This window comes from Periplaneta americana, chromosome 15 (genome assembly GCF_040183065.1).
Source record: "Periplaneta americana isolate PAMFEO1 chromosome 15, P.americana_PAMFEO1_priV1, whole genome shotgun sequence".
NCBI classification, from domain to species: Eukaryota; Metazoa; Arthropoda; class Insecta; order Blattodea; family Blattidae; genus Periplaneta; species Periplaneta americana.
In genome coordinates, this window is record NC_091131.1 from 60,913,106 (window position 1) to 60,933,095 (window position 19,990).

General features: G+C 35.8%; 1 protein-coding gene across 14 annotated transcripts in view; it reads left to right on the plus strand.

Annotated features, from left to right (window-relative positions):
• The window catches only part of heph (polypyrimidine tract-binding protein 1 heph), a 604,630-nt gene that overhangs the window by 563,319 nt on the left and 21,321 nt on the right, over positions 1–19,990 (plus strand). For 7 of the 14 annotated variants that reach the window (XM_069847361.1, XM_069847359.1, XM_069847362.1 and 4 more), the window contains 4 exons: positions 1,710–1,977; positions 7,979–8,077; positions 9,461–9,597; positions 15,129–15,162. In XM_069847361.1, coding sequence (XP_069703462.1) covers positions 1,710–1,977; positions 7,979–8,077; positions 9,461–9,597; positions 15,129–15,162 — 538 coding nt within the window. The remainder of the gene's footprint in view (positions 1–1,709; positions 1,978–7,978; positions 8,078–9,460; positions 9,598–15,128; positions 15,163–19,990) is intronic. The other 7 variants (XM_069847358.1, XM_069847365.1, XM_069847367.1 and 4 more) reach the window with 7 other exon arrangements.

Consider the following 19,990-nt stretch of genomic DNA (forward strand, 5'->3'; position numbering starts at 1 on the left):
CGTGAATTTGAAATAGAGGCACGAATTGTTGCATATACCAGCAGTCGTTTTTAATTTACTTGGAAAAGTAACCCTTTGTAGACATGTTGCTAGCGCTGCATTCTGTGATGATAATTACAGACAAATCAAATTGTGCATGTCCAAGCTTGCTTCTTTGTGACACGCTTTTTATAAAAGTGAAACAAAACTAATAATTAGTTGAGCTTGAAAGTAGTGTGACATCAAGCTGAATGCTGTACCAGACAATCGCTCATTCAGTATGTGTATCAACGAACACACGTAGCTTTCAGTACATGAGAAAATATTATAAGTAGGGGACTGATTTTTTTTTTTTTTGGCATTAAATACGCGACATGTTTGAAAATTTAATTGTATTCGCAAAAAAAAAAAAACACATTGCACGCAAGTGATATAGAAAATGAACATTTAACCGCAAAATGGCGCGAAATCTTTTGATTTCAACGAAATTAATACTTATGCAAGGGGAGGGTTACCGGGTTTGAAACCCTCCTCCCCTTGAATTAAAAAAAGTGACATATTTAGATTTGAGTATTTTTTTATCCATAATCGTGTTTCCTTCTCTAATTTTTCATTGTCAGAGTAACAAAATCTACATCGACATAAGGCATAGCTCTCCTACCCCTCCTTCAATACTATCCCTGTGCTTGGTGCTGTGGCACATTCGAATTATAACAATGCTGTCTTTGTTATAGACAGACCTACCACCTAGTACCAGTCTTGTAATAGAATGAAGTTTACACATTATGAAACTTAACTTGTTGTGAAACGTGTTAAGTAATGTGCACTGTCAATTATAAACTTACTTTAAGAGCGGTATTCTTCCCTTTGTTAGTTTGATTTCTGACTTATTGTGAAACATTTGGTTAACGTTTTATGCATTTGACAGTTCATATTAATATGAACTTCACATCATTCCAGGTTCTTTGGTATGTCTAAGCGACCGCAAAGCTCAATTTTACAATTTTTTTTTAACAAAATGTCGCATAGCGATTCTCGCTAGGTTAGTGAAAATTTCACATTGGCAAATGTTTCTTCGCAGTCGCAGCTAGCGTGATGATGTTGTTACGAAAGTTCTTCTCGGAACTACTTTCACATTCTCCTGTGAAAACTTAGACAATTTTAATAACGCTGCCACCCTCCTTGACAAAATTCTGCGTATGCCACTGCGTCTCAGACATTGATAATGAGAGAGGATTTTCGACATACGAAAATATTTTGTGATCGATGAGTTAGTCATGTTCAAATGTTGAAAATATTCTCAGCCTTTATGTACGAGGGAGAGTCAAAAAGTAACCTTTATAATTGTTAAGTCCCGCTGAACATACTTCAGTAAGGAACCCAATAATATTTAGATTATTACGGATATAATACAATGAGATAGTTTTCCTTAATGGTGATACGATTATAACTAATTGTGCATTAATTTTAATAGCAGAGAGGAGATACATTAGAATACTTGCCCCAGCTTTGTCTTTGAAGATTACAGATGTCATTTTCATTCACTAGAACATCCTTATTGTAGTTCATTCAGCTGGTGCCTTCCCATCAAAAGGACAGAAGTTCAGTTGATGATTAATATCCTGAGACTTAAAAAAAAGAGAGTATGAAATAGGTTTTTGAAGCACATTGACCTTCTTGATGTTGTCATAGATTATGAGTATTCATGGTGAAATGTTTTGATGTTGCAGTCATTAGACGGACAGAACATCTACAACTCGTGCTGCACTCTGCGCATTGAATATTCGAAGCTGACCAGTCTCAATGTCAAGTACAACAACGACAAGAGTCGGGACTACACGAACCCTAACCTGCCAACGGGAGACCCTGGCCTGGATGCCACCCTGGCCGGGCTAGGGGCCGGTGAGTTGATCCCGCAGCTGTTGATAGCCGGGGGCAGCGGGGGGCGGCACAGAGGCCTCGCTCAGGATCCCGCGCCCGGAAGACTAGCCCCACCAGGTAGCGTACACGACAGCCTGCTCCTGTGGTGACTCGACCAGACTGCAGTGACGGTGATGGTGGTGCGCTAGCATGAGGGAGGGAGTTTTAAGGGGGTGGAGCTTTACATTTTATTTTTATTCAGAGATGCTTTCATTGACGGTGAAGGTGTGCTTACCTTTAACCGGGTTCAAAATTAGTTCATCTTCCTATTGGACAGGAAGTATTTTGTGTTCCGTGTCATGGATGTTTGGCATGTTAAGAGAAACCCACCATTTCTTTTCTCTCTGCTGGCCATCGTCCTTGCTAGAACTGTTCCATCAGGTTGAAGCATGATTTTAAATGTTCTGTTGACGAAAATGCGTCAAGTTGTGAGGGAGAGCCTTTTAAATATTTTTTAAGTTTTTTTCATGTTTAATTTAATTTTTTTTTATTATTATTATTGAACTGCAGAAATTATTCAGCATTATTGAGATTATGAGGTGATAGTAACTTGGTGAAAGGAAGGAATTATTACATGATGTTGATAGTTATCCATTTTAAAGTGCATTCTAAGAAAACCAGCGCAAATCTTTGAAATTAAATTCCATACCACATGAATTTCAAACGAGCATGCTATCTTGCTCTGTTTCTGAAAATAATCTTCTCTTGGTACTGGTTTTACAAGAGATGAGAACCAGGTGATATCCTGGCCTGGTCTTCATGAAGACTTGTTGTTTTGTGAAGTGCTGCCAGAAATTTGATATGAAATTGAGGGCTCCATATAAGAACTCAAGTGTTCGTATTCCTTGGACTCATGCTATTGAGCTAACTTGGTTCTCCTGAGGTAAAGTGGTCTGACGTAAAAGTTAGTACTCTTACACTTATTCATTTCCTGTCGATTTGAGCAAAATGTTGCCAGTTTTTTCGCCATACGGCTTATTACTTAAAAAATGAAGTTTTTCGTTCATCAATAAATCATTTCTCTTTGTCCCAGTGTTGGTATCTGAAAGGGTCGAGATATTTTCCACTTCACAATGGAAGTGTTATTTATACCCATGATACACCATGCAGAAAAGTTGAAAGCCTAGGCCTAGTACATATGTAGTATAGTAGTGTGAACTTTTTATGATAGAGTTATTTTTATATTTGAATTAAAGTAAAAGTGTGGAAACTTACATTTTCTTCTATCTCTTTCATTCTGTTTTTGTCGTGTTTTGTATTTTACGGTAACTTGAGCTTGGGGTGGTGGTCTTAATCTTTTGTGATGTATCCTGTTTTACTTCAATAGTAAGATAATTTACTCAACTTGAGGCATTTTCAGGCGATAATACTCCTTACCTTAGTGCATGATCATCCACTTGCTTATCATCTCCTAGATATTAATCAGTGCAGATGTTGCTGAATTTCCACATATATACATTAATTAGTCTTGATTGTATATTGCTACCAGAAACATAGAGAGAAGAGAATCTGATAATGAAAAGCTCTCCGATTTGCATCTTGTTTCTGTAGAAGTGTACTTCATGTCCCTAATTGAAATGCTTTTGTTCTCAACAGATACAGTTTTTTACAATAGGTCATTAAGGAACACTGAAAAGAATATTATTACATTGATTTGTCATAAAAAAAAAGTGTATCCCGAAGGTAGGATGCCATTAACTGAATTAAAAATGTGGAATAGAAGTCACTTTATACGATATTCAAAGCCTTTGATAATTTAATTGAAAACTGCCAACCCCTAAAATCTGTGTTCTCTCTCTTCAGCATAGAACAATTAGAAACATAACACTGACAGAAGAGACAGTCATTAAGATAAATTGAACTTCATTGCAAAGATTTTAGTAGAATAGGATAACAGAAGCACAGTGAATTGCTGTTGCTGGATTGTTTATTCAAAATCGATTCTTATTTTGTTTAATTGTTCCATACTTCAGTGTGGCACTATTTCACTGCAATGCTGATGTTGGGGAATGTATTGCTAAAATATCCATGTTTTGTTCCTCTACCTGCACGAGTTTTCCATTTATCTCGCTTCTTGAGACATTGCCCATTGTTCAGTAGAGACTTTGACTATATCTGCAACACATCTGTTGAATATGCTGTGCTACGGTCGACGTCTAGAAACTGAAATATTCCATGTCTCTATATCACAGGCATTCAAAGACGCTTTTGAACTACGGATATAATGAAGCAAAAGGTGAAGGTGCTTCAAGTTGCTCTGGGTGGTCTAATGGTTACTCTGCTTATCTGTGGAACCAGATATCGCGAATTTGTCAGCCTGAGGGCAAGAATTCTAAGTATGGCTAAGTAAAGCTTTTGGCCATGAAGTTATTATAATTAAAAAAAACCCATTGTTCATGAATAAAGGCAACATTCTATGTCCAGGCTTGCCATTACTACAGTAAAATCTCTGTTAACCGAAATAAAGGGGCTGACCCCTTTTCTGCTAAGCAAAATTTCTGATAATAAATGTACAGTATTATTACCAAATATAAATATTCCTCACTATTTCTTTAAGAAAAGTTATAAATTTACTTTTAGTTTTTATCTTCGCATCTCTTTCTGGCAGCAGTGTCATACCTGCTTACTGGTAGGGATGGGTTTAACCGGCTTGGCTTGGATAAGCAGTAGGACGTGTTATTGCTCTCGAACACATTCCTCTGACCTGCTTAGTGACCACAACTACTTTGCCCTTACATTTTATCCTAAAGTGCTGAAATTAAAAATAAATCTATGAATGTACATTATATCGTACCCGTACGTAAATTTCGTATTTCATAAATACAGACATAATATAACTTCTAAATTGTTTATAAAAATTCGGTTACACAACTTACATAATACGTATTATTTTAATGTACCGAAGTACATATGATATTTCCATGCAGATATTCAGCGTCATCATACGATGAAAGAGTAATGGAACGGAGAAAAATTCTCTACGTGCTGACGGCGCTTATTCCGTCATATCCCGGCCAACTAGTCACTCATAACGAGTGCACCTCAGCACATGTGTGGACTTCAGTCCTACGTTCATAGACATCTATGACGTAGTGCAGAGGGCGGCCACTAGAGGGAACCCAAGAGTTGGAACTTAAACTGAGACGATTCTGGCCAACACCGGGGTGGGTATCCGGTGTGGCTTAGTGGATAAAGCATCATCACCCGGGTTCAAATCCTTGTGCCGGAGAGAATTTTTCTCCATTCCATTACTCTTTCATCGTTACACAATACGGTTAAACTGGTTTTTGTTTGACAGAGGTTCGGTTAACAGGTTTTACTGTATTACAGTCTGTTGAGATACATTATCACAATAAAGATTGTGGAGATCTTTGTTGAGAAGAGTGGGTACATGTAGATTTAAAATTTCCCGGCTCGAAAATCTTTTGTGTGTGATGATGTTTCCAAGCTACGTATATGTGATGCTCAATTACAGATCGGTATCATTGTGAGACCAATGAAGAAGAGCTTGTGACATAGATGTATGGTGCTGGTCATTGGAAGCTGGTCCGTATTTTTTCTAGACGTCGATCGTGAAATATGATTAGCTCAACATGTTCCTCCCTTCTTTCACTTGATAACGGAAAGTAGATTATAAGCTTTAAATATGTAATGTTGCTGGGGACAGTCTTTTTAGAAGATCCAAGGCAGCGAACTGTCTTAAGTAGTTCAGTGAAAGACTAAGCTAACCCACAAACGAAATGAAAACATTCGTTTTTAGCTAGAATGCTGGTGGCTGTTATGAGACGCGGATGCTTGTAAAAATGAATTATGCGTTAATTAACTGACTCTGGAACCCGCATGCTGGCATGATGCTGCAGTCTGGTGCTTGGTAACAGTGACAGTAGTTGCAGCAGGACCAGGACGGGACGAGCTCCACAATAATGGGGAGCCGTGGAATTCAGTAGAGGTCTCTGAAACGCCACCCTCTCAAAACAAAATGCCAGAGATGCAATTTTTATGGACATTGGTGACTTCAGTGTGCATAAGACTTTGCTTCTGTTCTTGCTTAGTCTAAGAATTTAGTGGAATTTGTTTTCCCTATCTTCATACTGAGCAATTGAATGTGTACCTTACACATAACAGATGTGGGTGAAGGGTCATCAAAAAAGAGCTCGAAAATTTCGTATATTAATAACTGTGTTGAGTAGACTTGAAAATATTTAGAATGTAGACGTTGCAATCATTGAAAGAGTGTTTGACTCACCAAATCACGTCAGCCATGGTAATAAGTCAGTAATTCTTTTCTAGTCTAGGATCTTGTGTGCATACACTTTTTCTCGTGAACTTGAGTTCAAAGAAGTAAAACCTGAACTTCCTTCTCCCAAAATAATGGATTAATCCTTTCATTATAGACCTCTTAAAACAATTTTTGGCACATAAAGAGTAGTTTTTTCCACGTCACAAAACAAACTGAAATCTCCAGAAAATCGCATAATTTCTTTCTTTCGTTCATTCCTTCGGTCTTCCTTTCCTACCAGTGGTATTATAATGAAAGTTACTAAAATATGAAATTCTGAGCTCATTTTAAATGATTCGATGTGTATCCCATGTCAATATTTAGACTGTCGACAGTGTGATAGAAACAAGTACTAATGAGCATGGTGGTGTAGCTATGGGCACACTGTCCTCAGATTGCATCTGTTTGAGCAATGTGTTTCACTCACGTTGTTCCTCTTTCATTGGGGATTTTAACTCTGCTTGGATCACAACACAGAGAAATGTCAGCAAAGGGAAGTAATTTTGGTAATCTTATTAATTTCTTCATGTTAGTATTAACTAAAATCTTGGCAAAATACCATTAATTTGTAGACATTTTCATTGCATTAATTACGTCTACATAACGTCCTACGATTATGTGAAGTGTTTTAATATTATGTTTTCATTATGTTTCATAGTAAGAGCTTTCAAATTGTAGAAGTATAGTTGTATAATTAATCATATGAATCTTTCTTTTTTAACATGACTTGTATTTTCTTCACATAAATGTGTTAATGGAGTATTTTCTTTGTATAGTGAAAAGTTTTTGTAATCAGTATTTCATCTGCACGTAATATATAGTGGAAAGAAAGTAGAGAAGTTATTTTATTCCAGTTTACTGACATTTCACTGTGCTTACTTTGAAACAGAAGTATTCATAGTTGATGTATCTGTACCTGAACTTTGACCATTGGAAATCGTATAAATTTGGTGTCAGCTTCATAATAGGATTAAACAGAATTTGTTGGAGTAAGTTATTTTATTACCTTCAGTGATTAAAAGAAGTTGTCAGGCTGAGTTCAGTAACTGGGTTCAAGTCCCAGCATTGTTAATGGGATTTCCATTTTCATACCTTTCATATGTGTCAGCCATATTGCAGCAATTTCTACTGTCATGTGAAATGTTACCTTACATGTGAACGTACCTATTTGACTGGGATGGTGATACTCTTGTTATCTCGATACTTTGCTGATACTATTGTCATTGTCTAAATCTTTTTATCTTTGCCCCTGAAATCAGGTCGGACTATAGTAATTTTTCAAATAGCCAGGTCTCATCACTGTGTAAAACAAGACATGGGCTCAGGATGGATTACTGTACTGCATATATTTTGCAAGGGTTGAAATTCTAGAATACATTGGAATGTTCCATTTAATGTGAAATAATTTTCATTGTATATGTAATAGACAGCTAACATTTATTTTGTAATGTATAATGTTTTGTTTCATACACATATTTCTTCTAGAAGCATATATCTACCAATTAAATTCTGTATTGTTACCAGTCATATTTCTGAAAAAAATATTTGCTCATTCATTTTGTGAAAATTCGGGTGTCTTATTAGTGAATGTTGAGGAAAACACATCAAGTATCGAGAGATTCTAGTATCATCCCATCCATAGTTAAGACTTGTACTCAAAGCAAAAATTATCACGTGGCAAGTGGTTGTTTTAGTGTTATGGGCTGCATTGACACGCAGTTTGTTGGTCCTGTGATAGCTGTTAATTTGTCTCCCAGTTTTGGAGTTGTGTATGATTAGCTTGTTGTGTGGGGCATGCAGGTGCCCCTGGAGTTCTGGCGTCGCCGTTTGCTGCGATGCATGGCCTCGGCTCACCGCTCACATCACCATATGGAAATTCTGCAGTGGGCGGAATGGGAGGTATGCAATTTAATACCCTCTTCTGTTCTGTTCTCTTCTCTATCTGCTGTCCTCCTTTTCTCTCTGATCTTTGCTCCTGGATGCATGGACGTCGTTTCCCAGATTCTGCAGAACTCCAGTCGCGCATCACAGTTCTGTCTGAACTGCGATTCGTGAAGGAGGGATGCACAGAATGTGGAGAAGTTTGCATCTGTCGTTTGAAAGCACAGTCTTTCTTCTGCTGATGTCTTCTGTTGTGGATCTCTCGTGGGTTGCATTTTTGTGTCTAATGCATTTATTTGTTGTGTGCCTTCTCTGAGGGCTGCCCTTTCGGTGTTGGTGACTTCTTGACAACAGTAAACTCCCCCGTGTAGTTGACAGGGAACACTAGGGAACGCGCCCACAATGCATGTGTTTCTTATTGATGGGAGGAAGCAATGATAGCTCGTCATATGCGAGGGATTTTCTTTCGATCACTTATGTTGCTGTAAACATGCCTGAAAAACGCGACACTTTGAAGGTTGAAGATGTCGTCACTTGATGAGATGCCCTTTCCAAATGAACTGGCTTTCAAAATGTGTTTCTCATTTATGTTTACAGCAATAGATTTAACTAAAGGAAAATGCATAGCATATGAACAGTTGTAGGAATGTATATTTTGTTGTGTCTAGGAAAGAAGTTGCCTACTTCTCTCTAGATCGAATTGTAATTTTTAATCTGGACGTTAATATGGCAACAGAGCAGTTACATTCAAACGATGTGTCACTTGGCACTCTGCTCTCCTTAGCACCCGTCTCCCTCCTGAAGGGTGACTGCGAGCATGTCCAGATCTCTTGTATTGCCTTGTGTTACTAGTCCTCTTGCACATCACTGTTGTTTTAGGCGAGACCTTGTTGAGGATAGCCTTGCATTAAATTCTTCAGTTGGCCTTTCTTTAGAGTGTGGATATGTTTGTTGTGACAATTCAGAGGAAAATTGAGTTCATATTCAGGAAAATTGAATGTACTTTTTATACTGCTGCCAAGGAGACTTGTATAATAAGAGGTTTCAACTATTAGGAAACATGTGGTAAGACATTATGATCGTCACTTTTTGAAAATTGACCAGAGATTTCAAGTGTTTATTTTAATTCACATTACATTGTCATGAAGGATAAAGCAGCTTCAGATTATGCTTAAAATCCTATGAAAGGTCGGAAATCCTATATTAATGCAATATTTTTTTGTAATTTGTTTTTGGAAGGTTTCATTAGCTGACTAATCAAATGCCAGGTATTCTACGTCAACCAGTCTTGTAATTAGACTGTGTCTGTGACGTTGGCCAGTGATGTAAGAGGACTGGTAAGCACACAGGAATTGTTCAATTTATGTTCTTAAGTTTAGGACTGATTGGTCCTGTTTTCAGCAGCAGGGATGCCCCTCGCAGGCTTCCAGATGCCAGGCGCAGCTGCCACCACAGCCTTGAGTGCAGCAGGTATCCGTCTGGCTGGGACCATGGGCTCTACAGGGTGTGTTCTTCTGGTCAGCAATCTGAACGAGGAGGTATGTCGGACAAAAAAGCTATCTCATAACTTGCAGTACAGTCTTGATACAGTGATAGTTTTGTGTGTGATGCCTCAGAACAAGGAGCCAACATTGGTATAGAAGAAGTTGATGTGAAAGGTTCCTTCTTCTGTGTCTTCATACCCTGTAGTTGACAGAAAAAAACAAAGATTGTGTTAGGTTGAACATACAGTCGCTACTCTCATTTCTATTTTAGTTTTGTGACAGAGAACTTCTACTGTGTACCTGAATTTTGTGTGTATTCTTAGTTGCTAACCTTGTACTCATTACGGTTTCAGAGCTTACTGTCTTCCTGTAAGAATTGAGTTTATGCAGTATAGTTAGAGCCCACCCCTGCAGCGAGTTGCTAAGGGAGCAGTATCATGTACAGTGTTTGTTCCTTGCTGCATTCTGCTATAGTGTCGGAAGAATTCTGTAACAAAGTGTTTCTCCAATCTGTTGCTTGTTTCTTGCCACATTTTCACATCTTTTACCAGTCATATGAAGATTGAGTCTTGTTAGCACAGCAGGCCTCTTAGTGACGAAGAAAACAGTCCAGGTGAAAATAGACGCGAATTGTACATTAGCTTTTATGATCGTGTTTTTGAAGTTCGGTTGCTGAAACTTCAAAATTGTTACAGCACCTAAATCCTGCATTTATTGATGAGGATGAATATTTTACCTATTTGTCCTTCTTTGTCGCTATGAAAGTAGTATTGTGGATTCAGTACTTTTATGTTAATGCAAAATTATTATGTAATTATTTCACTGTGGCGTTCTCGTGGATCTGTGTTGGAAATGAGGACTTCAGTGAGTGTATGTAGGTTATTTCAGTAACATCTCCAGGTGCATATCATACATTGTAGGAAGAACTCTGTTTCGTTATCATTTACGAACCACATTCATGATCTCTTTTTGGGAGGGGAGAGGATTGGATTGTTAGAAAGTTAGATTCTTTGTTATGTGTCAGATTTCTTAATGTAACATGCAATTACATATTATATTTTCCACATTTAATAATGTCTTCACTGTTCTGAAATGCACTCTACAGACTGAATCTTTTGGATCAGTGGAGGGAGAGACTGAGGTCAGCAGTCAGGTCTCATCTTCACCGTGGAACTGTGTCGCATATCAGACGAGTTGTAATAAAGAAAACATCTAGTGTTGCAAGCTTTAGTTCATTGTCATTACTTATTCCAGTGAAGTAGAAACGTGAAATCATTGCGGCATATGTATGCTAGAATAATGATAATGATGATAATAATAATAATTATTATTATTATTATTACTATTACTATTATTAGGGACACCAGATTTTTTTCACAATTTTCTGCTAATTTAGCAAGAATTAAGGTATAAATCGACTCTCAGGATAAAAATCCACATTTTTTCCATAATGTCTTTCAAACTTTGATGACATGATTCTTGGGAGTAAATTAAGCAATTTATATAGGCCTAATTCAAACTTGAAAATTGAATTTGGGGTAATGTATTTTGATAATTCAGCAGCCTTTCATAGTGTGCAAATGAACATAGACCTGATGTTTTTGATATTCACGTGACAGCTTTCTCCATCTTGTAACTGGCCTTATTAATACCGGGGAAACCTGCAGGTGAATGAGTGTTTCATTACGAATTTTTAAAGTGATTTCCATGTTTAAATTAAAACTTCACGATTTACATGTTTAAATACAGACTTACATATTTAAATAACGCCATTTTATAGTGTTCGTAAGTAATACTGTTATTACTGGTATAAGCATTGCAGATCTTTTTTGGCCTGTGCTGGGTTGGGTCAAGCAAAGGGACTGGGGTAGACAAGGGAGAAGTAATGACTTTAAAAGAAAGTATGCTCAGTTGCTTAGAAGAAATCGATCTGTAGGCGAGATGTCACTAAACTAAAATATAGCAGGTCTACTAAAAGGGAATGAACAAGCAAGATCATTCTCAATGCATACAATTTTATGAGGAAATAAGCAGAGTAGTCAAAAGTAAGGTGCAGAGACTAGCAAGGTGTCTCTAACAAAGGTGAAGAGGATTTTGTCCGAACAAAAATAACATGGAGCTGAAGAAATATCAATGAGTGCACCAGGAAAGAAATGGTCAATGATGAAAGACCGCTACTAATATCGATGACTTTGACAAATGCATAAGACGAACGATTCACGAATTCTATCTTTTGCACAAAATTTCTCCTACAATTTCGAAGATATTACCCATTCTACGTGAAATCGCCCCTCATTCAGTGGGAAGTACTAGTTTAAAGAGTGTTTTAAGAGGGTTAGAGTTCAAGTGTAAGAAGACTGGAAGTGTACTGATCGAAAGGCAAAGAATATCATCTCTATCAGTCATAAAGTTTAGACTATTGCCTATATACATAAAAGCCACAATGATAGAGAATAGGATGGAGATGATGATAATAACAAATTACAATGAAAGCAGTAGTGCTAGTTACTGGAAAAAATTTCTAATAATAAACGCAGTCTGTAACATTTTATTAGAGTTGGTGTTCGTGACTTATTGGCATTATAGATCTATTTACTTGAGTTCTGAGTGTACTTATACTGTCACTGCGATGGCAGGCGGATATCGGTTGGGGGCTGCAGCTGGTTGGGAGACAACATAAAGTTGGTTAGTGACTCGCTTCTTTGTTTAGCATTTAAAATTTTAGGGACCAAAATGATCTGCAATACTTATGTGGGTGGTAATACTATGCAATAGTACAATAAAATTATCTGGCTGTTTCCTAAAAGCTAATCAGCTGGATGCTTTAACAGTAACAGTACAGAGACTTCACTTGTAGGATGCAGAAAAACCAGTTCGTAAACTTGTGGCACCACTGTGGTGGGACTTGTTATTTTCATTGTTTATAAATATATCAAAGAGGAAGACAGTAAATCTGACTCGCCCTTATTTGTTGCTGCAGTAGGTATTTCCAGAACTCTGTGAGAGGAATTACCCCAAAAGACTCAGTCTGTTGTATCGATACTACAGATAATAACATTTTATTCATTATAATAGTAATGGCTGAATTCTGGCTGATTGTTTCCTTTATTACAATTAAAGGTTGTCCGGTATGTGACACTCTTCTAAGGTGAAGATAAGAGATCAATGCTGAGCTACCATCTGTTTATTCTATCTGTGTGCAGTGGTCAGTGATGGCCAAAGTACCCGTGGGATAGAGTTTACTCTGTAGTTTATAAGTGATATTAAATTTGATGATTACAGTTATAGTTCTTTTTGCATCTTTTATGTGTCTCGAGTATGGTATACTCATAGATGAGCATAGTTGTAATGTGAAGCTGTTATTCCCACATTTATTGTTGAGTAAGCACATTTCAAAAAGGATAGACCATCTCTACTACATAATCATAAAATTGTATATCTCACACTTACAGACTGCAAAGAAAACTGGAATATCAATTCTCAGATATGATTATTATTAGTTTTTAGGCTTTCACAGTGACAATGATGGGAATAAGGCTTTTGGGTAATCTACTGTGTCCTGGAACTTGACATTTCCAATGTTTCGGAACTGCATACAGGTTCCATCATCAGGGTAAGACCAGAGAGGTCGTTTACTCTGGTCTTACCCTGGTTATGGAACGTGTATCTAGTGTATGTAGTTTAGAAACATTGGAAATGTTAAGTTCCCAGGACATGACAGGTTGCCCAAAAGCATAATTCCATTGATTATTATTATTTTCTACTGCAGTACAGTACTTTTTTTATTTTTTACTATTTTCTTCCAAATTTATCATTCATCTTTACATTTGGTTGTAACCAGTGCTTGAAGAGGATGATAACATTGAAGAAGTTTTACTGCTTGAATGGCACAAATATTCTTATTTTCACATTCTGTATGTTAGTCTGCAAGTGTACTTGAGTGCGTGCCCGTGCATGTATGTATAGACGGATGAATGAAATGAATGAATTAACAAACAAATGACTGACTATTGCGTTGATGGTATTATTAAACACAAATTCATACACATGAAGGGCTTCTGAAATTAATTATATTTCGGATTTACCATTGCCATCAGCATTTTATATAAGCTATACAATTGCAATTTCATGGAAAACACTTTCAGTTATCGTACATAGTGTGAGTTGTTAACCCATTAAAATTAATGTAAAGACTGATAATTTTGAGCAGTACTGGTGTTTGCATAATGCTGTAACACTACAGTGGTAAGTTTTCTACCAACGCAGTGTTTATACAGAGTGATATAGGAACATCGTGCAGTACTCTACGAACTGGTTTCTGATATCAATGTGATGAAAAAGGTCATATAAACATGTCGTACAGTATTTCGCACTCATTATTTCTGACCCCAAAATGTGCATCAAAGCTGGGTTTTTAAGACCCCACCCCTATATCAATCCATGTAGTCGTGTGAGAGTGTGTGTATGTCAACATAGTACCTATATTACTAATAAATCAAACAAAATTGTCAACAGTGGATCCAATTCGCAATTCGTTGTGAATTATTGTGAAAATCTCTGTCCATTGTTTCAAACAGTGTGAGTTATTTACAGTACAGTATAATTCTGAACACTCGAATGAAGTTCACAAGAATCCGTGTTACTGAAGCAAGAACCATGATTATTTCCAGAACTTTAAAATCGGACATACAGTGAACATTTTTCTTTACATTGATATCAGGAAGGAGTTCCTAGAATGTTCTACGATTTTTGTGAATCGCCCCGTATATCTAAAATTTTAAGATATGACACGTGGCATTTTTGTGTAGTTTACAATGAAATAAAATACAAATTCAAAAGCAGCATAAAAGAGCTTTTACGGAGATAGGTACTAAAGAAATGATTTGAAGTTGTCAGATACCACCTCAAGCACTGGAGCTTATAAGAAACACAGATCCACGAGCCGTGTGCACTCACTTGCACTTGCCCAGCATGTCACCACGAACAACAATGGTGATGTCATTCCACTTCTTGTTGCAGGACAAAGTAACTGCGTCGTAATAAAGAAATATAAAGAGCTGCCAGTGAAGATCCCTTTCTGTTTTATTTTGATTTCTTAAGTTTCTCTCTTATTGGCAACTGGACCAATTTGTATGTTGTAGCTTTGAAAACCTTAGTCTGCTATGTTCTGTGCACTGCCGTCTGCTGCACTGGACAGCAGGTTAGCTTAGCTTGCAGGCACCCTCTCCGTTCAGTGCAGCGGTCGGCTCTGTGGGAGTGTTGGAGTCGCTCCTACCTGTGGACTAAGCGAATGCTGGACTGTTCCCAATACTCTTGACAGAACAGATGAACAGTCCTCCTTTTACATTTCGTGCTGTTTTCCCTCCTCAAGCATATTTGATCATAATAATTTATAATTTTCTCAAGTCTCTTTTTGTTCTCTTTTTTTCCAAACAAATCTTCTCCGCCTGAACTGACATGTGTGGTGCGGTGTGCCTCCCTCTGCCCTGGACTCAACTACAAAATATACAAAAATTCCCACTGCTCTTCAACTCTATGAACAATCTACGCAAAAATATCTACTTCTGCTCTCTCTCACTCCGTAGATGGTCACGCCTGATGCTCTTTTTACCCTATTTGGTACGTTATGCACAAATCTTTTTTATTATTATTACTATTAATATTTAAATATTATTTCATTGATATATTTTTTTATTTTTAATACATCTATGGCAGTTTTCTCCTCAGTGTTTTTACTTCATATATAGTTGTTTTTTGTATCAAAATTTTTCAGTGTTTTTATTAGTAAAAGTAAATGGATTTATTTGGGTAATTAAATTCATAACTGCATGTAAACTTTTCATTTCATTTAATAAAGACTGTATCACTGAAATTAAGTTTTTTTTGCATACGATATTTATTTTTTGATTTTGGTTTTTAGAATAATTATATGAGATACAGTAGTAATTTATTATTGGGTGGTTAAATTCACAATTTTTTTAATCCCAGTACTTTTTTCTTATAATTTTGTTTTAATTTAAATTCAGTCATATTTCAGTGTTATGTTTTAATCTATTAATGTGGGAACTCTTACATTAAATAATTTCTTTTTATGAAATTTTTAAACTAGTTTACTTTGTCCAGAAACTTCTTTTTTCATTTCCAGTAATAAATTGTTAACACTTCGCTTTTGCTTTTGATATAAACCCATTAATTTATTAATTTTCAAAATTCATATTTCCTTGTTTACTGGCTTGTTCATGTAATATCTATTTTCTAAGTCCAAACTTTTGCTTGTAGTTATATAACTTGTTGTGGTGTGTTTTCCTATATATTTTTTCCAGTCATGTTCATTAATTTATTAGCATAATGTCTTTAATATTTCAGTGTTTGTCAGCTGTATTATCATTATTATTTTTGTGGTAGTTATGTGTTGTGTACTGAACACGCAATACACCAAGAAACTTTTGCACAAATTTGCTTCGTGAATATCATGTTTTTGTGTCTGGTTGCATTGGCGTGTCTTTCATGCATCTGTGTTTCACTATTCAATCTTACATCTGCAGGAAAACGACTGTCAGGACACAGATACATCCCGCTATCTTTGCTGCCTCTTGTGTGTTTGTGTGTGTCTGTGTCCTCAAGGATAGTTAAATATTGCGGACATAACAATCAAATCTTATTCACTAAGGTCATCCTGGGTGAAAGTTATTATGTCATTAGATCTGATGGTGCTGGTTTCAGACCCAGCTGAAGATGATCGATTTTATTGAAAATCCTTAGCTTGGCTGCCTTTGTAAAATATTCTATTTCTAAATGAGGAGGCTCGAAAAAAAAATTTTTCTGTTATCCCTGCTGTCAGTTTCAAAATTGAATTTTGATGGCCATATCCTATCATCTGTCAGAGATATTGAATTTCTCCTTCCAGGTTCCTCCACTTCATCATTTAAATTCGTTACCACCAATTGGCAAAGTCTTGAAAGCTCTTCATTGATCACATCTTGAACAATTGCAAATTAAGGGGGGATCATACAGTACTAAGTGTTCATTTCAAAGTGTGTCATGACGTCACTGTTGATGAATCAGTGATTTGAAGCGAGTTTCAGCTTTTGTGTCAGAGAAGTTGCCTATTAATCAAGGCGTTCAATCTGAACTTGAGAACGTGTACGGTATAACTTGAACGTCGTAACAACAGATGGCGGTCTGTACGGGCTGTGTGCTACCATAACCTCTTTCGACTGTGTTTTGCCGGGCAAGTCATACGCAGCGTATTTATTATCATTGGTTGCGTACGGAAATATTCCACAACACAAATCAAATGCTCTGTGTCCATGTTGACCGTCGAAATTAATGTCAACAAATACGTAAGTAATCGTCTTAACTCTCTCCACATATCCCGACAGTAAGAAAAAAACTCACCTCAGTACATGTTTCGAAACAGTTCACATTCCTGCCACTACTGGCGTTACCGTACGTATCGGTAAGTATCTTCTGAATGAACACCGTACTTGCTAGGCAACTTCTCTGGCACAAAAGTAATACACCTCTGCGGAAGTGTAGGAAGATTGAATTCTCTAGGTTCATCGACTAGCCACATGACGGCATACAGCGAGCCATGACACACTTTGAACTGAACACCTAGTAGTGTTGCTGGAGATTGTAAACTTTTCACAAAATTTTAAATATGTCGGAGATTATTCAGTGAATCTTTCTCTCATTTTTTGCACAAATAAGTGGTATTTGGGCCTCTCATTTGGCATCAACAAATTTGTAATTATCATATTTAATTTATTATATTATTTACACAATTTAAGGGAAATAATTTGCTGATATTTTTCAAACTGTAGAGGATGAACTACTTTCCTAGAGACATGAGCATAATTTCATAAATTTTTAAGTAAATAATGTAAAATAAAAATTACCTTTTTCCTTATGACAAAATAAAAAAAAAAATGTAGTTCAAAAACCTCATAACTTATAAAGATCACTCAGTCCATCATTTAACACTGCATTTCTGGAGTCTGAAATAATGAAGAAACTTAGAATGTCAAAGGCATGTTGGGTCCGATAAGTATAATAATAAAATTTCAAATATGTATGGATTTATTACCTTCATAATTTCATAAATTTTTAAGTAAATAATGTAAAATAAAAATTACCTTTTTCCTTATGACAAAATAAAAAAAAAAAATGTAGTTCAAAAACCTCATAACTTATAAAGATCACTCAGTCCATCATTTAACACTGCATTTCTGGAGTCTGAAATAATGAAGAAACTTAGAATGTCAAAGGCATGTTGGGTCCGATAAGTATAATAATAAAATTTCAAATATGTATGGATTTATTACCTTCAGAATTACTTATCAGTAATCAAACATTTAAACCATTAGATTATTACATATATTATGTACCATTTTATGTACAGACGTGGACAAATTATTAGCAAAATGGAAGATTTCTATTACATAGTTTTACAAAATATGATTCTTCAGTTTAGACTACAGTTGACATTTTTGCGTATTTCGAAATTATTAGCAAAATTGAAGATTTGTATTGTATATTTTTTACAAAATTTGACTCTTCAATTTGGACTGCATTTGATATTTTTGCGTATTTACAAATTATTAGCAAAACTGAAGATTTTTATTACATATTTTTACAAAATTTGACTCTTCAATTTGGACTAGAGTTTACATTTTGGATATTTCCAAATTATTAGCAAAACTGAAGATTTGTATTGTATATTTTTTACAAAATTTGACTCTTCAATTTGGACTGCATTTGATTTGACATTTTTTAATATTTACAAATTATTAGCAAAACATGAAGATTTGTATTATATATTTTTACAAAATTTGACTCTTCAATTTAAACTACAGTTGACATTTTTGCATATTTCTAACTACTGTAATGATAGAAATATGCAAAATTGTCAACTGTAGTCTAAATTGAAAAGTCAATTTTGTAAACAGAATTATCATAAAAATCGTCAATTTTGTTAATAATTTGTCCACGTCTGTAATAATCTAGGGCCCTATTCATAGACATTTTTAGCACGGGCTTTCGGTGGATGATCAGCGAACTAACGTTTTTCGTATTCTTAAACCAGTGTTATCGATATGATATGAATCCTGTTTAGTACGCTTGTAGCGCAGGCTAGCAAAATGTCTATGAATAGCACCCCTAATGGTTTAAATGTTTGATTATTGATAAGTAATTCTGACGGTAATAAATCCATACATATTTGAAATTTCATTTAACTTAGAATGTGACAAGTGGTTGGAGAGATACTATGTTTTTTCTCTTATGTAGCAGCAAATTATTTCCTTTAAATTGTATAAATAAAAATAATAAACTAATGATAATTATAAATTTGTTGATGCCAATGAGAGGCTCAAATACCACTTATTTGTGTATGAAAAATGAGAAAGATCGACTGAATTATCTCTGAGATACTTAAAATTTTGTGAAAGATTTATAGTCTGCAGCACCACTACTGTATGATCTCCTTAACCTTCCTCTTCTTTTTACACACTTTTTTTTTTTCACATTTTTCCCTCTTTGTTTCGTGCAAAGTAATTGATCCTGAATCATATTGATTTAAACAATAAAAGGTGTACAAACTGTGCATTTAATGTAGTTATTTATATCTATTTATGAAAAAGTTGAAAACATTTTCGTTTTCTTTTTGTGGATTCTGTACTGTATGTTGATTCTACTAGACATTTTTTTTCTCACATTTACTTTCCGTGGACATTCTTGTCTTCCACAAGTCAAAAAAGTATCGTCAGTTCTCGATTAATTACTGTATATGTTTCCCTGTGGCCACCAAAACAAAGAACACAAGCAGAATGTTGTTCCCTTTCATTCCCATATAACTGCCAAAGGAATAACAAGCCTTTCTGAGAAGTGCGCTGTGATTTCTTGAACATTCGACTCGTTCTTGATGCAGATGCTATGTTTTTTAAGTGTTTGAAAGTGCATGCTTCTTCTGATACTACTATGGATGACGGTGACCATTGACATTACAGGGCAGGCCTAATCATGTGAGTGTTGATTGGACTTCTAGCTGTTTCTCTGTGTGTTTGTGTGTTTGGTACATGCACCACGATTTTATACTCATCATCATAGTTATTGGAGGCTATTATAATTACTGTTTTATTGAGGTAATGATGTAACAGGAACTGATGCTTCATCGTAGGAACAGTCATATTTCTTTTCCGTATTCCCTCATACAGAGTCTTCATCTCTTGATATATTACTGACACAGTCTCCAAGATGGAAAAACTCGTGGATTGATGCTATAGACAGACGGAATATGAAGTAGTTGAGTAATGGCTGTCGGTTTTATTTACAAAACTGTAAGATCAAAATCATCTGTTAAAATTCTGTCTAGTGGGGTAAGGGGGGAAGAATTGACAGCATCTCATTGTTTAATGTTACATAGTGTACATAAAATAGTACATTC